Source organism: Sinocyclocheilus rhinocerous, unplaced genomic scaffold (assembly GCF_001515625.1).
Source record: "Sinocyclocheilus rhinocerous isolate Xijiao unplaced genomic scaffold, SAMN03320098_v1.1 scaffold3477, whole genome shotgun sequence".
In the NCBI taxonomy this organism is placed as follows: domain Eukaryota; kingdom Metazoa; phylum Chordata; class Actinopteri; order Cypriniformes; family Cyprinidae; genus Sinocyclocheilus; species Sinocyclocheilus rhinocerous.
In genome coordinates, this window is record NW_015667279.1 from 153,683 (window position 1) to 166,224 (window position 12,542).

Genomic DNA, 12,542 nt, shown 5'->3' on the forward strand with positions numbered 1-12,542 from the left:
GTGTCCTTGCTGAATTAAAGTATTAAAAATGTCCTACTGACCCCTGACTTTTGAACGTCTGTGTATTTGCAGTTTTTATAGCATTATTCTGTAAGAATACATTGTCATTTTTAAATGGCTTTTGCAGCCAGATGGTGCTGTCATGGGCCATGCTAATCATCAAAACCTAGTTGACTAATTGTCTGGCACACAACAAGCCAGTTAGTGAGGCTGACTAGTAATGTTATCGTTAACGTTTGTTTCTTAATCATTTTAGCTTTAATATTCCCAGCAGCAGTGCTGCTGCAATTATGAATTTAGAGACAGGGTTTCAGGGTCAGGGTTGTTTGAACTGCTAACAGAAAGCTAAACCAGTCTCAGAAGTTGTGTCTCTAATTCCCTTTAAAAGCATCGCTGGTACAACATCAAAACACCAATTGTAACAAATTCACTACATTCAACTATAAATTTCTAGACAATTACTGTCAAGACTTCAATTCGACTGCTGTGAGCAATGGCCCAAATATTACCCACAATCCACAGACCTGCATTTGTTTGTGAAGAAGACTATGATAGCTTTGTGTATTATTAAATTATAGTTATTGAGGTATTTATTGTTTAGAAATTGTTAGTCACCCTAAAGACACTGCACTTAGTGTAATGCTAAAAAAAACACAAAATCTGTGTCTAATGGACATGACCCTAAAGCTGATTTTAAAAAATAGTTTTACACAAACCGACCCATTATTCATTAACATGAGGAAACATAACCAATTTAATAATCACACATTAAATAATTAGGCTTAACAAGTGTGATAATCTTAGATTCAATGCATTACCAAGAGGCAAAGACAGAGAAATGTAAATCTGTCCTTCACTGTAGCATACTGCAACATAACATTTGGATGAAGAACACAATCTAGAGGCCCCCAAAAAACTATTTGTAAAACAAACCATGTGTGGACCATGCAAATTCTACACTGTCATTTGCCTCACGTCCTGTGAAGGACAGTCACATACAAATTATGTATTAGCAAAGATATTGGAGTTTATAAATATGATATCTTCCCTGTCAAATCCCTCTGATTTTTAGGGTCCTATTTTTCTTTCTCTTTTGAATCTTCAAAGAGCTGTTTAAGTTGGAACATGAGGTTCTGAGCATCTCTGCTCCGCCTCTAACACGATGAACGACAGATTTACATTCTGTGAACAATGAGCAGCACACCTGCTCATAGATGACTAATGAACACACAGTCGTTCACATAAACACACCTGCAGTGCTAAGACCTAGAGTTCAAAGACCTTTCACGCCCCGGGCCCCTGGCCCCTGTGATCAGCCACCTGGACTTACTGACACTTGCAGCCCCACCCAGCCCCTAAACTGTGATTTGTGTCTTTCATATACACAAACAAATGTGTTGTCTAAATGTTCGCTAAAAACACATTTCTAAAAATACTCTAAGGCCATGTACACACTTTACTGCTTAATCCTGTTCTATACACACACAGTTATGTAATTTAAGTAATTTTTTAATTGACAACCACATTCTACAACCGTGCTGATCGAATTTCAACTGAAAATGCAGGTAGTGTCAATCGCATTTGCAGAAATTATATGCATCGTGTACAGAACCAAACTGAACTTGTTGTTAATGACGTCTTTAAAGGGGTCATAGGATGCTACATGCACTTTTACAAGTTGTTTGAACTGAAATGTGTGTTGGCAGTGTGTGTGCACAACCACCCTATAATGATAAAAATCCACCTAGTGTTTTTTTTTTAAATCTGGTTAAATGTTTTCCCCTTTCTCAAATCGAGCCGATCTCAGATGTCTTTGCAACTTTACAGATCTTCTTTATGCACCAAGAGCTTGTAACACTCTAAAGAGAAAGGAAAAAATGAAATCATCATATGGCCCCTTTAACCAAACTATGTTACAGACTTTTCATTAAGACCCTAAAGAATCATATCAACTTGTGGAAAATGGGCATCCTATGACCTCTTTAACAAGTCTTTGGTCACTGTAATATTACTTTGGTCAAAAATAACGTATACCAAATGCGCTAGACAGCAAAACATTGTCATGGTACAACAGTATCAATCAACGCAATATCAAGAGTGAGTTCTGTTTCATACACAAACTAAACTGTAATTTAGGGGATTCACTTCCATATTTAAATACGGCTGTCACTCCTAAAATTTTACAGTGCATTCTTGGCCTAAGAGTGTTGTTTAATGCAGCTAGTAAAGTGTTGGTGAGTTATAGATTTATTATAGAGTTATAGACATTTTAAAATCTATTCAAATAGAAAGCAATTTTAAATAGTAAAAATATTTCAACATTTTACTGTTTTTGCCATAGTCAATCAGATTGGAGCTTGCCAGATCAAGAAAATAATTTCTAATTTTGTCAGCGAATAGGAGCGAACGGTTAGCTAAATCTATTGAAAACAGCAATAATAAAAGAATAATCTCTGATTAAATCAGCATTGAGAGTGCCGTATGTGCGTGTATCCGTCACTCGTCTGTCTTTGCCCCGTGAACACAAGGCTGTCAGACTTTGTTCACCTTACAAGTGTCCCAGTTCCAAGCTGTCAGTACATTTCCCATCTTCAGAGCCACTGCCTGCTCCTTGCTCTGCATTTCTTCTCTCACTCACGTACTGCTCCGATCCTCATTCCACTCACATATTACTATACTTTGCAAAGAGGCCAGTTTGGTAGTTGTACAAATCCATAAAGCTTTCCTTAGCTAATTACGGTCTCATTATATCTGCATAACCGATAAGAGCGAGTTACTATAATCACTTCCAGCCATTTTGTCTCTAACGAGGCTAATTTCCTTCCTGAAAGGGTTTTCTCTTTGTATTTCAAGGGAAACTGGTAGGGGCAGTGAAATGTGGAAGGGGGCCTTGAGTGGACCCCAAACAGACGTCCCCCATCTGTTATTGAAGACAAGAGCATTACCCAACTTTCCCCTAAACGTTTAACTATTGAAGCTCCGCAGCTGCATGTCAGTGAGGATGGAAATACACTTCCTGGCACAAGCAGGAGCAGTCTCAAACCCTGGTGTTTGAAAATGAGGCCTGACGAGGACTAAAGTGGTCTAGTTGTGTCTCACTGACAGACTGAATGGAGGCTGATGGAGCTCTCAGAAACTGCAGAGAAACAGGAGGGAGGTAAAGTGTCTAAACAGCAAGAGCTGATTTTACATTTTAAAAGTGTCTGTGGTGAATTCCCCCCAAAAATGTTGAGCGCTGCTTTGGATATTGAAGTAAACACTCTTAATATTTCATGTGTGATTCTATATTCAGAGCTGAAGCGTGATTGTAGGTCATCGCAACTGTTTAAACACTTCAGTATTAAAAGGGGGTTTTCACAGCAATGTCACAGAAGAACCAGTTCATGGAACGGAAAGGTTCCATGGATGTTAAAGGTTCTTCCATAGATCATGCCAATAAAGAACATTTATTTTTTAGGAGTGTTGAAGCAAATATTAAAAACATTTAAATATACATCAGCTGAAGCTCTGTCAGATGCAACCGCAGTTTGTTGCCACATATTTACCACCTCCTGAGACGATGCCTTTCTGTGATCTCTTGTTTAACACGGTGCCACTTGGGGGATCTGCATCTGTTTTGGCAGGAGCACACACACACTGAGATACAGGAAACTGTGTGGCCTGATCTCTTTCGGGCCATGGCACATTTTTAGATGCCAGGGGAGTGAAGAGTGGCCTGGTTTTGTCAGAAGCATTAGCTAGGAGACAGAGCACACGGCAGCGGCGCTCTGATGTGTCCGGTGGTGAGGGGGCGTGATATTGAACCCTCACTTCAGTTAACATGCATTTATTATAGCGTGAGGACCGGCTGACACGGCGTCCAGCTGCGAGGAGACAGGGAACAGGTAATTTCAGGTCTGCTAATGAAATCCTGAAGCGGCCTTCCCCATTTAGACCCAGAACAAGCTTCCTTCTGCTCACTTTGACCTCATTATAAGTGGGTGGGTGAAGTGGTGAAGTGGTTAAAGATCTGAGCTGGTAACAAAGATTGTTAGTTTGAACTTCACACTGAGAGAATCATTAGTTCAGTTGGTAAAAGCAGGGTTTGCAAACTTTTTGATGCAGAGGACCCCCAAATATGATGATATTCTTGTGAGGAGACTCCGATATATTGATATATTTGTAAGCGAAATTGAAATGCATGTTTTATTAAATTTACGGTTCATGGAATTTTGGAATCGGTTCTCGATACCCAACCCAAATTGCAACTGAAAGTTAATCATTATTAGAAAACATTTACCTTGTATTAAGTTAATTTCTATCCACTATTTGAGTAATGAAATGAAAAATTAAGAAAAAATATTACAATACATAATCTCAAATTAAAAATACATGAATAATAATAATATTCAATACATAAAAATAATTATATATCCATTTTCAAACCCACTTATCTTATACAGGGTCACAGAGGAAAAATTATTATAATAATAGAAATGCATTAGTAAAGAAAAAGTAAAATAATAATATTATACTGTATGAACATAAAAATATTGTATTAAGGTGCGGTTACATGACCAGTCACATTTACCATTATTTGTCGAAATTTTAGGGGTGAGGCTTTTCAATAGGAATCTGTATGATCGTGAGTTTCGTGTTAAAGAGCAAAAAACTACTCAACGCAAACCATTTGTGTAAGTTGGTCATGCAAATCTGCCTGTGTTAGAGCATCGTGCAGATAATGACATGTTGTGGATTTCATTAGTTGTGAATTTTTGGTTGTGTGGAGTAACTCAGGACTAGAAATGGAAATGTTACCAGTTACCAGTTCAAGTCCCATAAAGACAGCATCAGCCAATACTACTGGGCCTTTGAGAAAGGCACTTAACCAGGTTTCTAAAAACAGCTCAAGACATGACGCGTTGATGTTCACAGTATGTGACTTCAGGGCTCCAGACAAAAAAAAATCAATTTAGGAGCCACTGGTTCCTATAAGAAACAAAATTAGGCGCCAAATTATTTTTTAGGTGCCACAGAATAAACGCGTTTTATTTATTTATTTTTAACACTTTAACATTTCATACTGTCATGTGTTCGTTTCATCTTTTCTTGTCTTTATCAGCATTTTAATCCAACTCGTAGATGTCCAGGAAGGTTCACTTAAATTGGGAACTAAATGTCTTTTCCAACTTGAGAACTATATACAGTCACAAGAATTGTTTATTACACAGAAACTGTGCCAATATCACGGACCATAATTATTTCAGCATCACTTGGTCGTTGAGTGTAGTTTGGGCTCCACCTCAATGCATCCTATAAATATTGCCATATGTCCTGCACACATTTTTCTTCATTAGTAACATGCAGTTATATAGGAGGTGTTGAATTTTTCTTTAGCTCCTTGCTTATCATGTAGACAACAGGTTAAAGGGTTAGTTCACCCAAAAATGAAAATTAGGCTGTTTTACACTCCCCCCCGAGGCATTCTAGGTGTATATGACTTTCTTCTTTCAGACGAATGCAGTCGGAGTTATATTAAAAATTGTCCTGGCTATTCCAAGCTCTATCATTGCAGTCAGCGGGTGTTGCAGTGCTTCAGTTCAAAAGAAGTGAAATAAAAAGCGCCCATCCATAAAAAATAAATAAATAAAAGTGTCTCACACGGCTCCGGGGGGTGAACAAAGGCCTATGACTGTTGTTTTGTTTTGATCTTTCCGCTGCTTTTTGCATGCATCACTTCTGAGCGGCGCATGCGCAAAGCCGACCTCATACGTCATCCGCCCGGAACTGCTTCCGTTTACAAAAGTGAGCACAAGCTAGATTCAAGTGATTATTACGTTTTAAATATAGATATTTTTCTTACAAAAACACATCGATTCGCTACAGGAGACCTTTGTTCACCCCCCGGAGCCGTGCGAGACACTCTTTTTTTTTTTTATGGATGGGCGCATGGGGGTGAGTAAAACACAGCCTAATTTTCACTTTTGGGTGAACTAACCCTTTTAGTTACTTTTTCTAGCCGACTAATGAGATTATGGACGCCGAATGGTTATTCTGCAAATGTATTGTTACTTCTCATTGTTTACAAACTTTACGCGTTTTCGCATCGCCGAATGAGCAATGAGAAATTTCAGTAATATGTACTGTATCTTATAAACTACCTTTTCATGTCCATTCATGTTTATTTTGTACTATAGTGGTAAAGAGAAAGATTTGATGGGTTCACGTGCCGCTTGAACTGAGGTGCTATAGCGATCGCTCATGCCGCATTAAAGAGCGCCAAACTGGTGTATTTATTGTTTGAATTTCGTTATGAATTCGGCAGAATTTTAAAGCTGATACTTTGTTTATTAAAAGGTAACAGAGCACAAAGCTTATTGCGATTACTGGACGGCAAGTGCGCTACAAACAAAATGAAGTTCACGCATTAACAGAACACAGCATTTAGACTAAAGATCTTGATAACAAGAAGCCATAGTAGCCTAGCGATTATAAACAAATTGTTAATATCCACACAACTGACAGGTTTACCAGCTGTCGTTTGTTCAAGTTGCGCATTAAATAGACACTGCTTTTCTGCACGCACTTCGCGCATCTCTATGGCGTTATTTTACGGTCAAATGTCGAGAGCGCATTGTAGCGCGAAAGCACATAAATATAATGCACGAGCGTGAATCTCTCCGCTCGCACGCGGATTTCCTTTGCTCTCGCACAAAACCGGATGCGCGCACTCAGATACACCCTGCTCTCGCCCAGAGAGAGTGCGCGCACTTAAACCATGTCTCTCCTCTAGCTCAGTGTGTGCACTCAAACTGTGCCCTGTGCACTCGCAAATCTCTCTATGCTCATGCAGATATTAATTCTTTTCACACCTGAATTAAATGTTGTCAAAAGTTATTATGCACTTTTAAAAAGTAGTCTCAAAACAGATTTGTTCAGGGCCTTTCCTTTATTTTTTTATTGTATTTAAACTATACATAAACTGGTTATTGTACTTTGTTTTACTAGGCCCACTTTATCTCTTTTATGTTTGTATTTTGTTCTTTTCTGTGAATGCACATATGCATCTCTCTGTAAAGTACTTTGTAAACACTGTTTTAAAAGGTGCTATATAAATAAAGCTTTAACCAATCAGACCTCCACAACTGACCGATGAAAATGCGTGAAATCTAACTGGCTGGGAGGGAAGTGAACCCGGAATTCTTTTGACAATCAAAGATGGATCTTTAATTTCTTTCCAGTTTAATAATATTTAGCAATGAGAGTGCGCGCACTTAAAACGTGTCTCTCCTCGCAAATCTCTCTATGCTCATGCAGATATTAATTATTTTCACACCTGAATTAAATGTTGTCAAAAGTTTTTATGCACTTTTAAAAAGTAGTCTCAAAACAGATTTGTTCAGGGCCTTTCCTTTATTTTTTTATTGTATTTAAACTATACATAAACTGGTTATTGTACTTTGTTTTACTAGGCCCACTTTATCTCTTTTATGTTTGTATTTTGTTCTTTTCTGTGAATGCACATATACATCTCTCTGTAAAGTACTTTGTAAACACTGTTTTAAAAGGTGCTATATAAATAAAGCTTTAACCAATCAGACCTCCACAACTGACCGATGAAAATGCGTGAAATCTAACTGGCTGGGAGGGAAGTGAACCCGGAATTCTTTTGACAATCAAAGATGGATCTTTAATTTCTTTCCAGTTTAATAATATTTAGCAAAGTTAATTAAATGTAGCCTATATTAGAAATGACTAGGAATTGGGCGCTTGGATGATTTGTACATATAACCTCTGTCCTGGTTGGTCTCGGAGCAATTTATCAATAACAACATTATAGTCTATGGCTCTAAAGACTTCATATAAAAGAGCATAATGTTATGTCATCATGTCAGATACCTCAACTGAATTTAATATCATTGCAATAAATTTTCAGTTGGTATGATGATAATAATAAGTAACAATTCCTATCAAATCAAATCATACATCAACTGCAAAAATAGATGTAAATGATGCAAGATAGGTTCAAAATAAATGTTCTGATAGCATCGCTGTTTGGACATTTATTGGGAGTTTTTTTTTTTTATCCAGTGTTTGTTTTCAGTTCTGATTTTAGTTAGTTTTTTTTTGTTTTTTTTCATGAAAACCCACTTCATATTAGCTACACATTCAATGGCACTCTCCTCTCTTGCTTTGTTTGTGTCAAGTATGTATATAAATATGTATATATTTGTAACAAAATCTGTTCATCCACATTCACACACACACACACACACACACAGTGTACAGTCTCTTTTACAGTAGATGAACTGCTTGACCCGACGAAGAGCGAGGTGTGTGACTGTTCTGTAATAATGGAGAGCAAGGCCCTATTTTTAGGGTCCTAGAGATGAGGCTCTATAATTAGAAAAGCAGAGCTGTGACTGGCGCATGTGGAAATCATTAGTTTAAGTGGACATACACAAAGGTTTCCCAGAACCGCTGTATGTTGTGTTACTCACACTCACGTACAGCAAGCTGACGGGAAGCCAAGCGGAACAGAAACCGGAAGACAGAGGGCATACTTCTCTCTGACTCCGTGTGAGTGTGTGTTGTGCAACCAGCACTTATATATGTATGTGAATATGTAAGCTTTGATGAAGCCACCATTGTCCTTAAAGTACAGATTTGTTTGTGTGCTTCTGGGTGCTTACATGGAGCTCAGCCTCAACGTCAGTCAAGTTCTGTGATAAGACCACAGAGACACTAGACAATCAATCAAGCCATCACTGGGGCTCAGAACAAGCATCAGTAAATCTGGCTGGTTCTATGATCGATAGCACTTAGACGACACATAATTACACAATGCTGCTCCACACTTGAACCTCTAGCAGTGAGGTTACATCAGTCTATGGTGTCCACACAAATGGTGCTCACAACTGGCATGTCCTAAAGGTTATCATTCACACGTTCATGCAAACTCACAGTGTGTCCAAAATTAACTTTTGCCACTTCACCTGCCAAGCAAACGTACAGGTCTTAAATATTTCTTACAGTTTGTTCTGAAACTATACAGCATTTTCCATTTTACTGTTGCTGCAAAAAAAACAGGTATCCCAAATAAACTATAACGGTACCTATCTCACTGAGGAAAAAAGGTTAGACTAGCATTATACAGTTCAATTAAATCTAGCAATGTTGCCGTTCCTAATAAAGTTACCAGCCAACTGGTGAGGAAATACATTCCATTTACTTGCCAAATCAAATTTTTTTACTTGCATTTTGGCACTTGGCGAGTGTTCATTTTGATCCCTGTTCACACACCAGTGGGCTGCTGGGAAGAATCAACAGATGGAGGGTCGAGGTGAGTCTGTGTGTGTGGCGGGAGAAAGAAACTGAAGAGCTGTTTAACATTGTTTCAATAATGTGAATTGCTGACAAAATTACTGGCTCTGCATGCTTATATTGTAACATTTTCAACTTTTCTGGGAACCACTGGGCCTTATTCAGGAAACAGAAACAGAACGATTTGTTCATAATTCCATCATACTTCAATTTACGCAAGAACGGTTTTACAAATTATTTACACAAATTACTTCTTGTATGTTTTATCAACGAAGCTCATTGTATAGAAAAAAATAGTTTTTAATAAAATCCTGAGCATTAAATTTGGCTTCTTTATCCAATTAATCAATACTGAGCATTAGATTTGGCCTTTTATCAAATTTATCAAACAAAAATCAGTATAATCAGTTAGTATCAACAAGTATCAACATAGTTAAATCAAAATAGTTGTCAGTTTCAGTTAGTTCTTTTTTTTTTTTTTTTTACATTACAAAAACAGTCAGTGGTAACACTTTATTTCGATAGTCCACTTTAGACATTCTATACATTCTATTTAACTTTGCAACTACATGTCAACTAGCAGTTAGTAGAGTATTAGTAGACTGTCTGCTTAATATCTTCTAACACTTTCTTTGTCAACTTATTCTACTAACCCTAAACCTACCCTAACAGTCTACTCTGAGAGTTAGTAGACATGTAGTTGCAAATTAATGAGAATTAGTTGACATGTAGTTGACATGTAGTTACAAAGTTACTTATAGTTAATAAAATGTCTAAAGTGGACTATCGAAATAAAGTGTAACCCAATCAGTTAATTGACAGTAGTTCAGACAGTAGTGCATTAGATATTATGAACTACCAATGAACAATACTTCAACAGCAATAATTAATGTTTATTTCTAAATACGCTATTGTTCAAAGGCTTGGCTGGTTAAGATTTTTTAAATGTTTTATAAAGAAGTTTCACCAAGGCTGCATTTATTTGATCAGTAAAAACAGTAATGTGGTGAAATATTGTTACAATGTTAAATAACTGTTTTCTATTTTACAACATTTAAAATGTAATTTACTCCTGCTATGACAAAGCTGAATTTTCAGTCTTCAGTGTCAAATGATCCTTTACGAATTATTCTATGCTAAAAAAAAAAAACATTTCTTATTATTATCAAAGTTGAACACATATATTGAACAATATTTTTTTTTTAACTTGATCTGGGTTTTTTTTTCAGGAAGCTCAAAGTAACAAAATTTGAGATATATTTATTTTGTAACAATGTAGAAGTATCTCCTTTCACATTTGATCGATTTTATTTAGTCCTTGCTAAACAAAAAGTATTCATTTCTTATAAAAACAAAATATCTTACCCTAAACTTTTGAACAATAGTGTATATTAATAATATATTTTTACCACTTAACAATATGCACAATTTAACATTAACGTATTATAAGCAAACAAATGAACAAAGAATCATATTTATCATGTTTATAAATTATAGGTAACCTAGAAAAATAAATGTAAAAAAAGTTGTTTTTTTACAATATGTATGATATGTAAAATGTTAAATAATGTTAATCTTTACTGTAAAGGGTTACCATTTTCCATAATTACAGCAACCAGAGTTACAAAGTAAGATCTGTGCGCAAGGAAAAGGTACAAAAATGCCATGGAAGGAAGAAGCGTGTATTATCATCATCAGCAGTTCTGCATTGAGGCGCAGTATGACAATGTTAAGAAGAGAAACAGAGAGCCAGTGAGCCACTGAGCCTGTGTGTGAGAGAGAGCGCCACAGTGCTGCTGACTCAAGCCCTCTAACCTCAAATCACACAAAAGAGGCTTAAAGGAAGAGAAGGGAAGCGAGTGAATACTGGATACAGGTACCCTTTGTGTTTAGACTCCTTCAGTGCCTAGTTTAAGCGGGAACCCTGCTGTGCTGGAGCAAGACAGCCATTGGAATTTGAAGAGGCCTGATTTAAAGTCACATTGACTGAAAAATTATATGCAAGCACTTAGAAGCCATCAAAATCAAAACCAGATACAGACAGAGGCCGGGTGAATATAGGACATTTGTAGTGTGGACATTAAGTGACAGTCGTTTGGATGATAAAGGGATGAGAGAGGTGGGGTTCAAGCTGCTTTCCTGCTCCGCAAGCCAACGCCCCATACTGTACATCCTGTGCAGGGAAAAATATGACTTCCTGTTCAGCAAACATTCAGGGTCTCAGAGGACAGATGAGAGCGTCTGTCCAAAATAACCCTATGTAAGGAGTGGTGAAGATCACAACAATGATTAACTCTTAAACATACACAAACTCCACAGATGTCCTGTCTGGACTACAAGGGCCATTTTTGATTGGTTCAGTAGAGGAAATTCAACCCGTATACACACATCTGTGCACACTGCGGCTGAAACATATTTGTGTGTCATCGCTGGTTTTCCCTACAGGCAGATATGGAATTATAGAGGATCAAAGACTCGCTATCATAGCTGTCAGAGATCAATGACACGTCTGACATTCCCTCTAGCCCTGCACGGCAAACACACACAGACGTCTCCATCCATTTACCAGCACCAACCCCACTGAAGGAGATCACATCTAATTACTGTAATATAACAACATCTATAACAAAGAATTAATTATAGTCTAAGCGCTAATGAGTTAGTCACTTCTGCGTCACTGAAACACAAAACAGAACCATTAAAAACCACTTTGTTTCATTAATTAACTGACACAATGGTTGTAAACTGAAATTTCGCATGTACTGAGAAGGATCAGAACAACAAAACGCAGGACTAAAGGGATGCACTGGGGTGGTACCTGGATCCAGAGGAGAGCGGTACGGATGGCTGTGGCTCAGAGGACTCTTCTTTCTCCTTCAGTACCTTCTCCTCCTCCTTCAGAAAACTCTTGGCCTCTCGTGAGTCTGAGTCCACCTCTTTGGTGACCCTGTGGACCACAACAAAAGATATAATGATCAAAATACTTATTCTGCACATGAAAATCTATATCTAGATATTAGTGCTGTCAAACGATTAATCGCATTCAAAATAAGCATTTTTGTTTACATAAATGTATGTGTGCTGTGTATATTTATTATGTATATATAAATACACACACATGCACGTATATAATTCAGAAAAATTTTGTTTATATATTAAATATATTTATTTCTAATATAAATTATATGAATATCAATATAGACATGTAAATATTTTCAAAATATATACTGTATGTGTGT

At 37.1% G+C, this 12,542-nt stretch overlaps 1 protein-coding gene across 2 annotated transcripts in view; it reads right to left on the reverse strand.

Moving 5' to 3' along the window:
• The window catches only part of LOC107733571 (craniofacial development protein 1-like), a 29,346-nt gene that overhangs the window by 13,382 nt on the left and 3,422 nt on the right, over positions 1-12,542 (reverse strand). For both annotated transcript variants that reach the window (XM_016545240.1, XM_016545239.1), the window contains exon 5: positions 12,122-12,250. In XM_016545240.1, coding sequence (XP_016400726.1) covers positions 12,122-12,250 — 129 coding nt within the window. The remainder of the gene's footprint in view (positions 1-12,121; positions 12,251-12,542) is intronic.